Consider the following 20,192-nt stretch of genomic DNA (forward strand, 5'->3'; position numbering starts at 1 on the left):
GCACGTCTAAGCGGCAAGCATCCTCCTTCTAACCTGAAAATCAATCTAACATACACAGAAAGTCAGCTTGAGCTGAGTAAGTTCAAGTTTTATAAGTAACATCTATAAATTAGATTTATTTAATAAATTTAAAAAGATTTTGAGAAAATCATAAGTAATTAGATAAATACTTTTCTCTTGGTCAAACACGCAACACGGGCCTCCTCACCCTGAGTCTTCCCCGAGTAATATATTTGACCCGGCCGCGGTTTAACAAAAACCAACAAAATCATGCAACATGAGCTTGCTCACCCCGGATTCTCCCCAAGTAATATATTTGACTCGGTCACAGTTTAATAAAACAAAAATCACGCAACACGAGCCTACTCACCTCGGGTCTTCCCCAAGTAATATATTTGACTCGGTCACGGTTTAATAAACCTAAACACGTGATACGGGCCTCCTCACCACGGGTCTTCCCAAAGTAATATATTTAACCTAACCACGGTTTAGCAGAACGGCGGGCCTCCTCACCCCGGGTCTTCCCCAAGTAATATATTTGACCCGCCGGGACATAAACATGCAACATGGGCCTCCTCACCCCGGGTCTTCCCCAAGTAATATATTTGACCCGGTCATAGTTTATTAACACATACACACTTACAAACATCTAATTCAAATATTCAACCAAACAATATCATCACATTCAATCCATAAATAATGGATAATCTAGGAATTAATACTAGGCCTAATAGCAACCTCGAGCCTAGACCACAAGTAATATGTATAACCTTAAGGAATATACGACCACAACGAGTCTAAAATATCCTAAGACACAGAATATTATTCACACATAGTTTCATAAATCCACAATTACGAATATTATGTAATACCATCCAAATAGTTTAAACGAGTAAAATCGGGTAAAATTGTAATAGGGTGTGTATGCTAGCCCAAAACGTAAAAAGTTAAAAAGGGGTATCATGAACTCACCTAACACAAGGCACAAAATCACCACGAACTAGAGAACCCCCTAAGTATTCCCACAACTCACACGCCTGTCGGATTATACATAATAGTTACTAACGATACCGAATGAACTCGTTTATCCTACGAGGTGTTCTAACATGGTTTGAGTTACCTAAGCCTCGTCCTCACCAATTTCAATTACAACAGCCCCCAGGGCCTTATATTTACCAAAACCACCCTTAGATAAACCCGGAATTAAGGAATTCCCAAATTACCCCCGGAAGTGCTAGGTGAGAGGAATATGCGCGTTTATGAGTCGTTTATGCTCTTAACATCCAACTCAGCCCCGTGTGGACCAAATTTGATAAAATCACAGCTGAAAAGTCCAGACGACACCGCACGAGTTGGATGGGTCGGTAATTCGCAAGCACAACGCACAAACTACTAATAAACGCGAATTTGCGTTTTACCGACCCGTTTGAGTAACCGACAACCAATTCACAACGCACAAACAACCAATTTACTGACCCGTTTGCGTTTTACCGACCCGTTTGAGCACAACGCACAAACTACTAATAAACGCGAATTTGCGTTTTACCGACCCGTTTGAGTAACCGACAACCAATTCAGCCCCAATACTTAAAAAAACAAATTTCCACAGCCCATATATCAAACCGAATCTACAAAAATTGAATTGGTTGTTAATTCCTTCAAACCTTGTGCTAAACGCAACAATTAGCAAACTAGACAACCGAAACCAAGTTTTCACATAATCAACAATAGACCACTCTAATGAATGCCAAAGCTCATAATACTAAAGTATGATATACAAGACATACCTAGGAAGATGATGTAGCAAGAACATCAATTAAAACAGCCCCAAAAGGACCTCAATTGGTCAGCCACCGGTTAAGTCCTAAACCGAAAGAATTGATCAATCTCGAGTATAAGGAGCAGATTTTAGCATGCAAAGATATATTTTATTACATAGGAAAAATATATAAAAAAATTATGAAATTTTTACCAGAGTTGAATAAATGTCTTAGGTTTATAAAGATATTTTTATTATATTTTTCTAGTGGACACAAAAATCGTAAAAATTCCTCCAACACAGAAAGGTACGTTCAGCATTTGCAGTGCGCAGCAAAAGTGTTTTATTTGTTTAAAAATCATTACCAAACCAAATTAAACGATTCCAATTGGGTTGTAATCTTAACTCAAAATGTGAACTTTCAGAAGGGCAACCAATTTGGAATTTTCAAAAAGGAGTTATGATGTCAGGAAGACAGTCAGAATCCGTCACCTCGCATCAGCTTTGACACACAATTTTATAAAATCATAAAAACCATTCAAATCTCGTCCAAAAATTACAAATTATACCTTTCTGGAAACTAGACTCAAATTAGAACATTATGGAGCAAAAATCGATTGAAATCAATAAATTTACATCAAGTTACAGACCGATCAATAAATGAGTACGAATCTGTCAGAAACTGTTATAATCAATAGTTGTATTAGGGTAGGACCGACCTTGAATTAGTCTCAGGAGGCTGGAGAATGGCTGGAGCTTGCACAAAATTGAGGATAGGGAGCTGCTACTATTGCAGATCGTAACTAGAGAAGGAAGGAAGCAAGTTAGGGTTTTTTTTTATATTAAAATGTTACACCAAGGCCCTCCAACTTGTAAAACATAATATATTGGACCAAAAGTTGAATAGCACAACTTACAAGAATGATAAGGAGGTCCCCGAGTAATGTCGGATCAATCTGGGAAATTTACACAAACTCTACAAATGTCTCATGCCAATAAACGAAAATGTCGGGTGCTACATACAAATCTAACACTTTAAGTTATAAGAGGCGATGTTTTGAGCAAAAGGATGGATAAACGGACTTTTAAAACGTATCACAAGGCTCTAAATTAGGAAGATGAAACCTGGATTTTAAACAAACATTTATAAACGATCGAGCCGATTAACGAAATTTACGGGCGTTACAAACAACCCGGGTAAAAGTATATTAGAAATCCCCGCTGAGCTGTGCAGAAAACTATTGTATTTTAACGAAATTTTATTAAATTCTTTTGGAGTCTGTCAACGGTTCATTATCATATCACTAACGTATTTTAAACATATCAAGTAATTAAGTTAAGTAACTACAAGGAGTAAGAGTCATTAAACAAAGATAGATGATTGCGACTCGAAGATGGCTCAATTTTATTTATTAAAAATCCTTGTAAGCTAATGATACAATTATTTAGAAAACTGAATACTCGGGTATTTAATTCCTAAAATTTTTTAATATAAATTAATATTTTAATACAAAAGTCTTTCGCTCAAATAAACGATAAACTCTAATATATTTGTAAGACAAGTCTCAGCTAACAGTCACACTTTTAAGCCTTAAGTCAAGTTTGACATATAGCATACAAAATACATTAAAAACATGAATTTGTGAAATACAATAGTATTAAATAAAGGATACAATGTTAAGCAAAAAAAGTTTTATATGATACAACATGAGGATTCATTATAATTTCAAAACTAGTTCCTAATAGTACTGTAAGTAGCAGGTTTGCATCCCTTATAAGGGTTTATTTAATAATACAAAATATTTATCTATGGAAGAAAAGAAAAATACATAGTTGTGTACTAATTCAAACTATTTATTTGGTAACACATAATTTTTATGTGAGGAAAAACAAACAATTCATAATACGAAGATGAACCGAAAATACGAAAATATAATAATGAGTATCTGGTTATAGATGATGTTTGATAATATTTTGAGAAGGTTGAAAATGGAGGAACATATTATGAATCTTGATTGTGTCTTATGCTTAAATGTTTTTTCATTGGCTATTTGAAGTATTCAAATTTTGGTAACGATTCATGTTCAGTTTAGTTTAAATTTCAACTTTGTAATATTTATTTAAAATTTAGGGTATCCTTAAGTTCGGTTTTGTCAGCTCACTTAAGTCAATCTTCTCCTATTTACTTATTTTCATTCGCTCGCCAATTTTGTAAGGTGAGTATTTCACACCCTATTTTACCTTTGTTGTTTTCAGGACAACATGTATATTATAAACCTCATTATTATTATTTTTATTATTATTTCACATCCCCGACCATAATTCTAATATATGCGTTTACATGTATTGCTCAATTATTTGTCACATGTAATGTGACTAATTGTTTATTGCTTTATTATTGGTGGCCTCATCCTCATCCTCATCCTCACCCTCATCCTCATTAGTAAGGTATTACACCCGTCATAGTAGCTTGACTTTGTGTCATGATGAACGGATTTTAATTGTTATTGTTTCCAAGTTAATTGTTGTGATTAAGCATCCGCATAAGAATTGAATTATTCTTATTACATATATCAAATTATGATTTTGCTCACCAACCTGTGTTGATCAAATATATATTTTCGTACATGTTGTAGGTACTTATATGAGATGATTGAAGACAAAGAAAATAGTATTTGGATCCTAGGATATCAACAAAACTATCTTGATGTTTATTATTTTTTAATTTTGTTTTATTTGGATGATGCTTTGCTTTGGATTTTGTGATGTACATGGAATATTTGAATTTAAATAATTAGATATTGTCACCCTAATATTATTAGTGTCTTGCAAGCTACTCTGCAATCAGTTGCGCCCCAGTATTTCCGTCATAGGTTGGGTGTGACATAGTTGATTGGACCACATGACGGCATGGGGGTCGTGCCATGTCATCTTTTTTATTTTTCTAAAAAACTTCAATTTTTTTCCGATCTAGTGCTAATAACATTGATACCAACTGTGTTTGTGTCATTTTGCCGTCGCACCATAACAATACGTGGGTTTCATTTTTTTCATGTTTTGTTTTGTTTTAGTTATGTTAATTTGTTGTATCTGGGCGTTGACCAATTTATTTTTTGATTTAGTTCCAGCGTCGTAACCTGTCCCAACGAAGTTGTGTTGGTTCGCCGTCATAGCACACAGGTTTTATTTTACTGTTTTTTGTTTTGTTTTTAATACATTAATATACTGTATTTGGGCATTGCCAAAATTTTTGGTTTAGCTCCATTGCCGAAACCCAATACCAATCAAATTTGTGTTGATTTGAAACTGCACCACATGGATTTTACCAACTAACCAAGCGTTGTTTTAAATATGTTTTTTATATCGCAAGAAGATATACGGATACCAATACTATTGTGAGCGTTTACTAACCTAACCGATATCCACCAACATGATAGGTTTTTTTTTCAGTTAGTTGTCAAAATGGTAAATCTTATGATATTCAATGGTCAAAATATAAACTAGAGAAAAGTCAAAAACATTTTTGGTTCTTGATGTATGTTTTTACGTTCATATATTCAAAAACATAACAAAACCAAAGCTAACTCATCTCCTTGTTTCTCTCTAAGAAATTATCGGATCATATTTAACTCTCCATCTTTCCCAAACTCACATACATTTTTCTTTTCTTATTTTTATGATTCTTTTGCCTTTTGTGAATCCAACGGAAGAACAAAATGAGTACAGGAGAGCTTCTCAACGTGGAACCTTTAGACCTCAAATTCCCATGTATGTCTTCCAAATATATATATTGATTTTTTGTGTTTATATTGATTTTATTTTTTGTGAATTAGTTGAATTGAGGAAGCAGATCTCATGCTCGCTTCAGTTATCGAATAAAACCGAGAATCATGTAGCTTTCAAGGTAAATGTTATTGATGTTAATATATCAATGTGATCACATCAGATTTCATCATGATCCATTTCGATTATCGGGTTATCGAAAAATATCGAATTTGGAATGTTGTTCCTTCTCTTTTTTTTTTTTTTTTTTTTTTTTGTTTCTGTGATTGTGATCTGAATTTCTAAATACTGGATCATAATTTCGAAATTTACAGGTGAAGACAACGAATCCAAAGAAGTATTGTGTTCGTCCCAATACCGGACTTGTTATGCCTCGATCAACATGTGATGTAACAGGTGCATTTTCTCTTAATCGAATTGGGTTCAAATTTGATAAATAAATATATGAAGATCAAGTTTTAGATTCATTGTTTGTTTGGGTGTTTAGCACTTTGTTGCAACCTATTGTGATCTTGCGAATAAATGAACCATACTTTCAGTGAAACATTCGGCGGATAGTTTGTTTATCTTTGTTTACCTAATAAACGAACGGACATGAACAAAGCTTTTTGTTCATTTAATTATACGAACGGAATGAACGCATGTCTCGTCCATTCGTTCATGTTCGTGAACGTTCGTTTATGTTCTTTAGTTTGTTCGTTTACGCTTGTTTATATGTTCATTTAAACTTTTTAGACTCATAACAATTTACTCTAGTTTTGTTAATTTTTATTCCCAACTGATTGATGTTCTTGTTTACTTTTAACTGGTGTTTGCTGAGTGATGTTCGTTCATCTATGTTCAATTATATTCGTATGTGTTTATGATAATGATCATTTGTTCTAGATCTATAAATTTAGTTGAACTGCGCATATGTTCTATACATGCATGCTTGTTAATTTCTAGTTATATATAATACAGTAACAATGCAAGCTCAGAAGGAAGCTCCTCCTGACATGCAATGCAAGGATAAGTTTCTGCTTCAGAGTGTTGTTGTAAGCTCAGGACTAGCCACCAAGGACATCACCCCTGAAATGGTAATAAAATTCTTCATTTAATGGGTTGGACAAATGGGTCACTAACGGGTCGAAACGGGCCTTGCTGGTTCGGGTTGACCAACAAATACATTTGGTCCAATCTTTATATTCTAATAGAAATATTTAATTGTATTTAATTTAAAATACTAATCATCGTTAGGGTGTAAACGTGCCGAGCCAGAGCTCCGCTCATTTCGAGCTTTATTTTTAAAGTTTGACCCTGACTCGTGAGTAGTTATTTAAGCTTGAGCCCAGCTCGTTATTATTTAATAATTATTTATATACATTTATATTTATTATATATATATATATATTATAAAGTTTATACATAACATTGTATATACTATTTAAATATTATATAAATGGTTGTTGACTATATTAAACAAAAATTATATAAATAGTAGGCTTGTTTAGGCTTGTGACCCAACTTGATCTACAAAAGCTAAGCTTGACTCAGGATCATTTATTAAACAACTTATTTTTCGAGCTTTTAGCGACCCGATTTTAAGTAGCTTATAAACGACCAGGCTGGTTTACACACATAGTTCTATGCAGATTTTTAGGGCGGCAATCGTGTTGGGTTATCAGGTTGGTGTTTTAATACGATGAACCTGAACACAACTATATATTTATTCGTTTCATAGATGCAGTAAATATTAAAATCTTGTAATCCGTCTCTCTAAACAAGTCAAACGAATTGATAAGTTAAAATGGGTTGGAATTGGAATGAAACTGTAAAAGGGTTTGTAAGAAGGCTGAACTTAAAAATTATTTTAATTTTAAGCACATTGGCATCCTATCTAATTTTATCTTTTTATTACAACCCAAACACGATCCTTTAAGTTTTAGGGACCCACAAGTGTCAAGATTATCCCAAATGATGATAATAAACAAATAAAAAACTTGTTGGTTCTTTGAGTTTACAGTTCAGTAAGCAGCCGGGACGCGTCGTGGAAGAGTGCAAATTGAGAGTGATATATCTTCCTCCACCACAACCGCCTTCACCGGTTCTTGAAGAACCCAATGAAGGGATTTCACCAAAAGTGTCATTTAATAGTAGGAGTTTTAATGGATCCTCTGAGGTGCGTTTTAAATTTTGATAATTTTATTGCGTTGGCCTTACAAAATTATGCCGTTTCTTGTTCATGTTTGCAGGTTAAAAGACAGTTTGCGTCTTCTGATGATAAATCCGCTGAGGTGAGTTGATTTATGTGTATCCATTGTTTGATTTAGTAATTTGACCCAAAGAAACGGGCCGACTTTTTTTTTTTTTCTGTTATCATTTTAGTTAATTTTTTTAGAAAGTTTCATGTTATAGATAAAAACATAAGCTGAATTGACCCATTTGTAAACGGGTTAAAAAATGAAATGGGCTTATCTCATCTTTAGTTTGAAAACAGTAATAAATTTGACAGTTAAAGGTGGTCAACTCCATACATTGGATGCTGCACATTTGTTATGTGTTTTCATGTGATGTTTTGAGATTCATGCTTTCTGATTTTTTATTTCTTTGCCTTCAGTTAACAACTCCAAGAAGAATACAAAAATGCATATTCAATGTCATTTTACTTATGGTAGTTATGTTGCTTAAAGTTTTAGTTTAAATACATGAATTTGCAGGTGCGATCTCTCATTTCGAAGTTGACCGATGAAAAGAATGCTGCTGTTCAACAATGCAACAAAATTCGCAAAGAAATTGTAAGATTTTATTCTAGAATATTATGGCTCTTCTTTAATTCATACTGTGGCAAAATGGGCAGGTTGGGTAACGGCTGAAAATGTATCTACATACCAGCTTGGCAAATATTTAAAAGAATATTATAAAGACTGTATATTTAATAGTAATAGTAAATTTATTTATGTATAGTGATTTAGAAGTGTTTGAAGTATTTTAGAACACTTTGGGCCATTTCAAATATTAAATTATACCCGTATGATTTATAAAAGATAAAATACAGCCCAATCAACTTATTTTTTTTTATAGAAGTGCCAAAATTGATTCCTTTGCTTTCCCCTATCTTTTCATTATTTTTCTTTACGCTTGGTATACCGCACAGGAACTCTTGAAGCGTGGAGGCAACAAAAGTCAAGGTGGTGGCATCTCGATCATCATTGTCATCGTCATTTGCTTAATTGGTCTAGTTTTGGGGTACCTCATGAAGTGAGGCTCAAGTTCCTTTCTCACATTATGTTTGCTAAAATTGATGTAAACAAAGAGAAGGCATTCACGGTTTCACATTTATTTACCCTTGACATAGTGTTGTGGGGTTAGAAGAGAAGCTTATGTAGGTAGCTTTATTTTGATACTATTTCCATTCCAATTTATATTTCATAATCAATTATAATATTCCTTTGATCATTTTGTTCCAACAATAGGTCCATTGACGACCAATGGCGAACCTAGCCTTTGCCCGCTTAGTTTTTGTTTCTTTTTCCTTTTATAATAACTGGATTCATACTGCTGATTTCGGTTTCATATTATGTAGTTGGGAGACAGTTTAAAAATATAGGTATCACAAACTTAATTAACAAGACAACCAAATTTGAACTTTGAAAAAAGATTATAAAATTAAAAACCTAAGTATCACAACTAAGAGGTTAAGATTGTAAATCAGTAGTTAATCACATCAAATAGAACAAAACTTATTTAAATATCTAATAAGACCATTAGTAACCAAAAACTAGTTTTATACCCGTCTTAGTTCGGGTTTATCAATAATTAGTAAATTTTGCTTATTCTTTTTATTCTCACCACCTTTTACTTCCATAATGATATATTCATATCCAGTTTGGTGATTTGTTGATCATCATTTCCTTCCGTTTCAGTGCAATAATAACACACTAAGTATTTTGCCATAAACCTAACAGATTTTTCAACTGTATTCTTCTAGTTAAAGGGGTAGCAGACTGCTAAACCAAGTGGTGACGATTCGCCACAAAATCAAAATATCAAATCCCGCTCTCTCACCACATAGCAGACCGTTATAGCTTGGCTTAGCGGTCCGCCATGTTCATTTTTCACTAAAGGTTTTGAAAATTTATTTGCTCAATACTTGGTAAAACTTTAGCTTTTAACCACCACTGGCAAGAAAGTTTGGTCCCGGACGAAAAGCAAATTAAAATGACATACCTAGGACTAGGACTCCGTGGATGACTCCTACATGCCATGAACTACAAACTTGACAAACATGTTATTGTTATAAGAAAATAAAGTAGGGCCGGATTTTTTTTTTCCAATTAATTTGTCTAAAAAAGGTTTAAGAGTAATTAACAATCTCTGTTGAACAATTATGGAAGTTCACATATGATGGATTGTGGTGGGCTTGACCCACCAATTCGTGGAGAGTTAATGGGCTTGGCCCAATTTTAATACCGAGAAGCCCAATAGACACTATTAGCACTTAGGCTTGGCCTGGGTATAAAAGCCTTATTAGATTATAATTGGGCCCATTAGAACTTAGACACAATAAGTGGGCTCAGCCCAATAACCGAAGCCCAATAGATTCAGCATGCCCATCTAGTTCAAGTGGCCCATAAGTAAATTAACATGAGGTGATGCAAAATATTTATATTTATAACTTTATAAAAGTTAGGATTTTGGGATGCTACATTGTTCCATATAGATTTCTTCACTCAAATCTCTATTAAGAAAGATAGATTTAACATCTAGCAGATGAATCTTCCAGCCATGTTGAGCTGCAGCACTTAGGACCACTCTAATGGTTTCAAATCGAGCTATAAGTGCAAATGTTTCTTGATAATCAATACCGTGTTGTTGGGGGTATCTCTTAGCCACTAGTATTGCTTTGTGGCGTAGGATGTTCCCATCTGATCTAACTTTAGTCTTGAACAACAACTTCAACCTAACTATATGTTTGTCATGTGGCAACTTCATAAGTTCTAGTGACATATTGTTGTCAATGGCCCCTAGTTCTGTGACCATAGCATTGAGCCGTTCCTTCTTGTTTAGCGCCTCTTCATAGGGGTTAGGGTCCGTCACACTTATAGCAAATTGATAGAAATAGAAGTCATCATAAATAGTACCAAGCTTTTTGGCATTAGTATAAACATATTGTAAACCTCTAGTTTTAGGAGGAGGTGATGGTGATTAGGAACTGTTTGTTTTGTCTTGTTGCGAGGATGAGGAAGAATTAGAGTTTTGGTGTATATGGTTAGGTGTTTGGATGGATGCTGAGTGAGTAGGGCTAAGATTTCGATTAGTGTATTGGTTCACTTGAATAGGAAAATGACTAGTGTAATATAATTGGAATTTTTCACTTGTGATGGTATTCCATTTCTGTCTCTCTTTTTCAAGAAAAGTCACATCTCTACTTAGTTGTAAATTTCTTGGTTACCGGATTGTAAAGCCTGTACCCTTTGCTTTCAGATGATCATCCGATGAAAATGCATTTCTCCGACTTACTTGAAGCTTCTTTTTGAAGATGGAACCATGCTTGCAGGGTGTTTGATTGCGAACTGCCTTGATTGTGGCTATAATAAGATGCATGGAGGTGGAAACTACCTCAGCTCAAAATTGTTTGGTAAACTCATTTGTTTAAAGTATACTCATAGCCATTCCCATATTAGTGCAGTTTTTTCTCTTCTGCACCATTAGTAAAGGGCTATACAAGTATACGGGATTGTTTTTCTTTTTATTCCTTTGGACTCACAAAATGAGAAACTCAAAAGAATAGAAATCACTTCCTCTATACGACCTTAGCACCTTGATAAAGCACTCACTTTCTTTTCCCACCATAAGCTTGAATGTTTTAAATTTTGCGAAGGTTTCAAACTTTTCATAATATTTTTATTATGATAAACTCAAAATTGCAATTGTAAAATGGAAAAGTCTACAATAGAATGAATACATAAGCCTATCCTATATACAGAAGGATTCGACAATCATGCATGTGATCAAGCCAAACAATAAGGCAATAAAATAAGGAATAGAATAAAAGATGGTCCCATATATACTATTGGCATTATTTTGGTTAAGCTCTAATAGTGAACACAAATTTCACACCAATAGAATAGTAAACAACTGATCTATCCTTTAAATGGATTAGTATTACTTTAATATAATTCATATTTGAACTATGACTCAGTATTTTCAAATAAATAAGCAGCGAAAATTACAACCCATTGAAGGTTTCATATGGAAGAACAACTTTGTATTAATTAAAATCATATGATTACAATCTATTGTCGCCCACCCCCTTAAACCTTAACTCTTCATTCACTCTTTTTAGTACAAAGGTACTTTGATCAGGTGAATGTGTGATGTGTAGAGTGCCAATGAAGAATAGACTCTCTTCTTCATTTTATGCAAGTGTCAAACTATTAATGAGATAAAGGTGAAAGCGACATTTAATCAATTCTGTTACAAACTAATGCTGAACTAATCTAATCTAAACAACTATATATTAAAGAACCCTATGAAAACTACTTATCTTTGTTAGAACGGATGATGTTTGAACCATCAGTTGTTTGCATTCAGTCTTTTGGATCTTCAATAGTCTCTTGAAGCAATTGTTTTGTCTTCAGTGTTTTCTATCATCAATTTACCTGGTCAGATGTTTTGGGAGCAACAGTTTAACAAAAACCATTATAGAGATCAATAGATGTTTTAACAATTAGTAATTTGGTTTCTAGCCATCAATTCTTTGCTAGGTTCAACATATACGGAATATGATTGATAAAATATAGTTTCCATTACTCACTTTCAAATTAGAGCATGGAGATCGCAAATGCCGAAATTGTCCACGGAAATGATATGTTCCCAAGAGTTTAGTCATGATATTGATGATTTGTGTTTTGGTATCAATTTTCATAAGTTTTATTTGTTGTGAGTCAACCCGTTCCCTTACAAAATAATAGTTAATCTCAACGTGTTTAGTTTGTTCATGAAATATGAGATTGTTGGTGATGTGGCGGGCTGCTTGACTACCACAAAACAAGGAAGTCGGTCCAGCAGGTGGTATCCCAATTATAGCGATGAGCCACATCATCCATAGTATTTCACTAACTGCATGTGCCATTGCTCAGTGTTCGGCCTCAGTTGATGATCATGAGACAACAGCTTGTTTTTTTGATCGCTAGGATACAGGAGCTCCTCATAAGAGTAACAAATATATGATGTTAGATCTTCTTATGAAAGGGCAACCAAGCCAATTTGAGTCACAATATGTAGTGAGTTTGGTTCCACCTTATTTAGGAATTAAAATTCCTTAACCTGGGGGTGCTTTTAGGTATCGGAGTACATAATTTGCTGCTTCCATGTGGCTTTGCCTCGGGTCACTAACAAATTGACTTTGAATATTGACTGCATAAGTAATATCAGGTCTTGCTTCTTGCAAGTAAACCATGCAACAATATTGGTGAGGAATGCGCCCTTGTCTAGTTTATAGTTTTGCTCCATTGGGAATGAGCTTGGCCGATTCCACATCATGCCCGTTTCTTTAAGGATGTCAAGTGTGTACTTGCGCTGACTTAGCACCATTCCTTCTTTGGTTCTTGGCATCTCGATCCCACGAAAAAACTTTAAAACTCCAAGATCTTTAATGCTGAACTTATAGTTTAGAAAATATTTTGTTCCTTGTATTTTGCTTAAATCATTCCCTACAATAATTAAATTATCTACATAGATTAGTGTAGCAATAAAAACATCCTTATTTTTGTAAAAAAAATAAAGAATGATCCTCACTTGTAAAAAAAAATAGATTAGTGTAACCAATTCCAAATAATGAGTTGGTAAATTTTGTAAAAAAAAAATAGATTAGTGTAACCAAATCCAAATAATGAGTTGGTAAATTTTTAGTACAAATTTCTCGACGCCTGCTTAAGCTGTGAAGAGATTTCTTCAATTTACAAACTCTGTTGTCGTCAGGTTTTCAATAACTTGAGGTATCTTCATACAGACATCCTCCCCTCAAATCCCCATGTAAGAAGCCGATGCTCATGTCAAGTTGGTGGATCTGCCAACCTCGTTTCATGTAAGCGGTTAGAAGAGTACGGACCGTCACCAATTTAGCGACAGGAGTGAAAGTCTCATGAAAATCCACCCCTTCCATTTATGTGAGACCCTTCGAAACAAGGCGTGCTTTACACCTCTTGACATCTCCATTTGGCTTATACTTGATTATATAGACCTTTAGAATCGAGCGCCTGCTTTCCTTTCAGTAATTCTTCCAAAACCCAAGTCTCATTTTTTTCTAGAGCTTGGATTTCCTTTTTCATTACCTCTATCCATCGTGGGTCATGGACAACATGTTTGTAATATTTTGGCTCATTACCTGAGGTAATGGCCGACAAGAATGCTTTATGGGTGTTAGTGAATTATTTTTTATAAGAAATAACATGTTCTAAAGGGTGTATTGTGAGGATGTTTGATTAAAAGCGGGTTGCTTGTGGTCTATAGATGGAGGGAGTCAAACATCATAATCATTGAGGTGCCTAGCCTGAGATCTGTTTCATTTATATCTGCGTTGGTTTACCCAATCTGAATTAGGCCCAAAGTATTCTATGACATCTGTTAGTTTCATACCATAATTTTTTTGTTTTACCTAATTCAAGATTGTTTCGTTTACACTTGCGATCCGAACCCTTAACACCAATTCTTGAGAGCCTAAGGAAATGTAATACATATAAATCTCAAGTTGCTGCAAGATCCAATTGCTTTCCTGGAGGTGTTCTATGAGGGTAGTAGAACCTATTAGGCCAAAGCATACAACACCAAACGTTATACGAATCTACTAGCCTAATGGCATCAACGTGACCATTTATGGTTCTAATCCTTAGTTATAACCAAATTAACTATGATTCGTGGCTAAAATCGGTTTCATCATAATGTTTTATGTTTAATGAATTGGTGAAATCCAGGATGATTCCTAATCGCTCGCTTCAACAACTTCATCTTGATTTTGCTTATGTGTTCGATTATTTTTGTTGAAGATCCATGGTGATTCATGGATGTTTCAACACACAAATTTTATGATGAACTTTATTTTCATATTGTTGGAATGAACATGGTGATATATGAAATTTCAACCCCTCATTTTTATTTATTTATTTATTTATTTTTTTGTGAATTGAAAATCATGGTGATTCATGGATGTTTCAATTTTCAAATAAACTCTTAAACTTTTGAATTATTTATTTATTTATTTTTTTGCTTAAAAATGTTACGAATCACAACCTCAATCACAACCTCAGTTATGATTTAATTTCAATTATTATCTTTTAAGACTTATTTAGTTACTCATATATTTTGCAAACTTACCCTCATCTCATAAAATTTTGCACATTTTACCCCTGTAGTATGTCTCCTCGCCATAATCTTCTTCGTCCTGCAAGGAGCTCCGACCCTTGTTTGGCTTCCGCATCAGCAAGGAAATGGCCAGCATGATTCCAAGCCTCCTTACCCAAATCCAAGCCATAAACATCAACAACTCTTCGTCCTCTGCTGCCCCATCTACTTGTAAATACAGCCAGTTCACCACCACCAATCCACCTAAGTATCTGGTAGAGGAGAATGCCACAAAACTCTTCAAGTGGTTAGAAAGCATGGAGAATGTTTTCATCAACTTTGACTGCCTTGAGCACAAGAAAACCAACTTTGCTTCCAGTGTCTTTGACTTGAGGGCTATTACTTGGTTGAACAGAGTTAAGAAAGACGAAGGAGCTGAAATCCCCATGGCCTTGCCATGGGAGACCTCATGAAGAACAATTTTTGCCTCTCTTCATTAACTCAAAAGACTCAGACTAAATTATGGGAACTTAAGCAAGTCGGTGGTGACAATGCCACTTATTTGAACCGCTTCCGTGAACTTAGTTTACTGGTTTCTCATTTTGTTACACCCCCCCTCGAGAGAGCTATCGATAATTATATTTCAGGTCTGCCTTTGTCTATCCAAGTTTCAGTTCTTAGTCGAAACCCACCAACCATTTCTGAAGCCATATCCTTGCTGCTACTTTAACCGATAACCATGTTAAAGCCGAGGCTTGAACACAGAAAGATTCCAAGAAGCCCACTGAGAAAACCGCTGGTGAGTGATGTATATGAATTTATACATTTTTTCGACACTAAAATATCTCCAAGTAAGTGTAATTTTAGCAATTACGTTAGAATAAATAACCACTAATGTTTGTAATTTCTATCTCTAGGTAAATATAGCCCTAAAGAATAAATCGAGCTAATATACGAAGTAAAATGAAGATAAATGGTGAAAACAGACTCAACACACCCCATAGTGATTCAAGGCATAGCCATGTCTAGAGCATACAAAGGAAAAACAAAATCCAAGAAGCCAAAATATGGCCATGTTAACCTCAACACACCCATGTTATCAAGAATAAGAGGAAAAGACAACATAGAAGGTTATGAAACTTAATATGGCCGTGCTTTGCCAAAACACCCCATGTTTAAAGTACAAGAGAAAAAGACAAATTTGGGCTGTTGTGGACTTAACACGGCCGTGCCCAACTCACCACGGTCATGTTAATCCTTGCTGTACGACCTGATGATGATCATTTAATGCAATAAGACAAAAAAGTCACCATGGCCGTGTTTTACTAAACACGGTTGTGTTTTAGGCTCCTGATCAGCCAATAAATGCTCATCTTCCACATTCAATACACCTTCATTTACTCCACTTCAACTACCTCTTTTCACCAACATTAATAAGGGAATTATGCCATCCATCCAACCTTTGAAGATTAAAGAGATTAAGCTCTTGGAAGGAGTAATTAGCATCAAGGATTAGTTATCCAAATTGGTTAGATTGTTTCAATTTGATCAAGTTTGTATCTGTTACTTTGATGCATAACACTATGCTTACTTTTGGCTAAACTTTCAAAGTATCATCTTGGTTTTTGATGAATCTTAATGAAGTTTATAATATTAGTTAAACATGTGATCGGTTTTTAATAAGTAAATGTTATGTTGCAATTATCACTTGATGAGGAATGCTATAATACTCTTAAAAGATACCCCAAGTGTCAAGCTTGACAATAGCCGAGAAATTGCTAGTCTTTTATCCTTGATCTTCTATTTAAAAATAGAAAAAACCAAAAAATAAAATATTATCTTTTAATTCTTGTCTTTAATTTCCTTTTAAAAATTATTTGTCAAACCAAAACCATATGATATTCACTTCCTGTTAAAACAAATATAACGATTTAGTAGTAACAATTGAATAAGTGTGTCCATGAATTGATATTTGGTTCTTACCTATAATATTCTACATAAATGATAGGTACACTTGCCTATTTGTTTGTGGTTTAGTTAAGACAATAATCATTTTTATAAATTTAAAACTAGACATTGTGTGAAATAAAATCTTTGAAAACCTTAACATTTTTTCATACACCTCAAGCATCGCATCAAGTTTTTGGCGCAGTTGCCAGGGACACACGGTGAATTTTTACAAACAATCCAAGTATTTATTAAACCTTGTTTATAGTTTATATATTTAAAACCTATAAAAAAGAACAGAAACTTTTTTTTGTCTTCTTTATTTTTATTTTTATCTATCTAGTTTAATAAATTGCTTATATTAGCTTAGTTTTAGTTAGGCCATTAGATATTTTTTTTTACTTTCCTTGTTAGTGTATGTCCTCTATATCTACACCCGAACTCGTTTCACCACTTTCCAAACCCGAATGCCACTTTCACCAAAGAACACGTTCTCGGGCATGAAAGCAACCGAAGGAGTGAAGGACGAACCAGAGGAAGGTACATCAATCGAGGATAACCAAGAAGAGCCTATGATGATGGAACTAAACAACGGGCCAAACTAAGCCAATATGGCAAGCCAACAGTCGACGTCTATGGCAATAACGTTACACCAGCGGAAATTCTTTTGAACTTCGAAATCAAATCTAGTACCATTCATATGATTGAAAAATCTATCCAATTTCATAGACTTCTCAATGAAGATCCTTTATCTCATATTTCCCGATTTATTCGAATATGTGGAACTTTCAAAATTTAAAATTACCATTTGGTGCCATCACTAACTGTGATCAGATGGTAGAGCAATTCCTTCTAAAATACTTTTCACCTGACAAAAATGCCAAGTATCGTGCCAGCATCATCGGATTCCGGGCGGCTGACGACGAGCCACTACACACAGCATGGGAGAGATATAAGAGCCTTCTTCGACGATGTCCGCACCATGGATTGAACAAGTAGCTTCAAGTCCAAACTTTCTTTAATGCTTAAACTAGCCAAAACAAACAAGCAATCAATCAGGTCGATGGTGGAGATCTCAGAACCAAGTCCGTGAATGAGGCATTAAAGATCTTAGAAAAAGCTGCCAATAAATGCTTTGCCTATAATCCACATTGATCAACCCCATCGCACAAAGGCAATGCCGACAATAGCACCTTTAGCTATGCATAATTCGAGGCCCTATCGAAGAAATTTGAACAACTTCAGTCTGAGCTGGTCAAAGCAAAGATAAAGTTTGATAGGCATGGGGGAGATCATAAGGTCAAATACTGCCGAAATATGACTCTCGGAGAATGTGATTTCATAGGACGACAGAATAGCATGTTTGGCAATACTTACAGCCTTGGTTGGAGAAATCATCCTAACTTCAGCTTGAGGGATGGAGCCAACAATCAAGCTCCATCTGGCTTTGACAGATGACCTTTTAATCAAAACTAATCTTCTCAATCTAAACTTTTATACCAGAACCAATGTGCAATTACTAACCAGCAACCAAATGGTGGATCTACAGTTGGCACGTCTCTTCTATCATAACTCATAGCAAGTACTAATGCTTGAAACAAATTGACCAAAGACCGATTCACGAAAACGAAGTGGAGCTAATGAATCGGAAGGCTTCCTTACAAAACATTGAAAACCAAGTAGGTCAGTTAGCCCAACTACTTTCTAACAGATAGCCTAGAGGACTCCCTAGTAACATTATCACTAACCCCAACGCTCAAGCCAATGCCATAACCTTGAGAAGTGATAGGGCTGTCACATCCAACTTGCGAGACACCCCTATCAATCTAAGGTTGAGATTGAGGTTCTTGACACACCCAATAGTCAACCAATTCCAACTACTCCTAAACATGTCAAGGAACTTATGAAACCATATGTTCCACCATTTCCTTATCGCAAAGATGGAGGCATCTTATGGTAAATTCCTAGAACTCTTTTAGCAATTTCATATTAACCTTCGATTCATAGAAGCCATTTCTCAAATGCCAAATTATGCAAAGTTCTTAAAGGAGGTTCTGCCAAACAAGAGGAAGCTAGAGGAGCTATCACACATGATACTCAATGAAGAATGCTCCACCATTTTCTAGAACAAGTTTCCAAAGAAGATGAGTGACCTAGGAAGTTTCACTCCCCCCTGTTTAATAGGAAACTTGTTTATCAGCAATGCCTTAGCCGACCTAGGATCTAGCATCAACTTAATGCCTTATACAGATTTCTCTAAGTTTGGACTTGGAGAACCCACTCCAACTTTTATGAGCATTCAACTAGCCGATAGATCAGTAAAACACCCAAGAGGCATAGTTGAAAACATGTTAGTCAAAATTGATAAGTTTGTCTTTCCTGCTGACTACGTTATTCTAGGCATGGATGAAGACACTTCTGTACCCTTTATCTTAGGAAGACCATTCTTAGCTACCGCCAGGGCACTCATTGATGTTTGCACCTGCAAACTCACTCTCAGGGTAGAGGATAAGGAGGTAACCTTCGACATAGGAAAATATATGAAACATCCGCAGTACACTAACGATTCTGCATACTTCCTGGATATGTGAGAATCAATAGTGAGCTATCATCTAAGGAAAATAATTGAAAGAAAAGCATGTGAAACTTAACTGACTACGAAGAAAGCACATGCCATTGATTCAGAGGATTAAGTTATTTTTCAAAAGGAGGAAGAAGAATAAGAGAGCAACTCAGAGGAGACATTCGAAGAAGTAGACAGGGATATGGAAACAAAAGCCAAACCCGGTGTCGAAGATCCATCTACTTTAGAACTCAAAGAATTACCCAAACATTTCGAATACGGTTTACTTGTGGGCAAAACTCAATTACTTGTTATCATTTCTTCTGACCTTTCAAGAGATGAGAAAGACAGACTACTCGAAGTCTTTAAATCTCATAAGAAAGCCTTCTCTTGGAAAATCATGGACATCAAAGGCATCAGCCCGTATTTTGCACTCACACGATTCTGATGGAAGAAGTCTTCAAACATGTAGAGCAGCACCAGAGACGATTAAATTTAAACATGCAAGATGTGGTTAAAAAGTAAGTACTCAAACTACTTTATGCATGATTGATTTACCCTATTTCCGACACTCCTTGGGTAAGTCATGTTCAAGTAGTTCTGAAGAAAGGAGGAATGATGGTAGTCACCAATAACAAGAATCAGCTGATTCCTATGAGAACCATCACGGGATGGCGAATTTGCATCGACTAGCACAAACTCAAAGATGCCACTAGGAAAGATCACTTTCCTCTCCTGTTTATTAAATAGATGCTTGAGCATCTATCAGGAAACATGTACTGTTGCTTTCTAGATGGGTTCCCTCGTTATTTTCAAATT

At 35.0% G+C, this 20,192-nt stretch overlaps 1 protein-coding gene across 1 annotated transcript; it reads left to right on the forward strand.

Annotated features, from left to right (window-relative positions):
- The first annotated feature begins 5,368 nt into the window (after nucleotides 1-5,368).
- On the forward strand, nucleotides 5,369-9,021 carry LOC143571191 (vesicle-associated protein 1-1-like). Its single transcript, XM_077056679.1, has 8 exons — nucleotides 5,369-5,527; nucleotides 5,593-5,663; nucleotides 5,857-5,938; nucleotides 6,503-6,618; nucleotides 7,545-7,700; nucleotides 7,774-7,815; nucleotides 8,239-8,316; nucleotides 8,676-9,021. The coding sequence occupies exons 1-8, from the start codon at nucleotides 5,476-5,478 to the stop codon at nucleotides 8,781-8,783; spliced, it is 705 nt and encodes a 234-aa protein (XP_076912794.1). The 5' UTR covers nucleotides 5,369-5,475; the 3' UTR covers nucleotides 8,784-9,021.
- The last annotated feature ends 11,171 nt before the right edge of the window (nucleotides 9,022-20,192 follow it).

The sequence above is a fragment of the Bidens hawaiensis genome, unplaced genomic scaffold (genome assembly GCF_021521415.1).
Source record: "Bidens hawaiensis isolate Kalapana, Puna unplaced genomic scaffold, B.hawaiensis_p1.1 tig00025207_1, whole genome shotgun sequence".
Lineage (NCBI taxonomy): Eukaryota > Viridiplantae > Streptophyta > Magnoliopsida > Asterales > Asteraceae > Bidens > Bidens hawaiensis.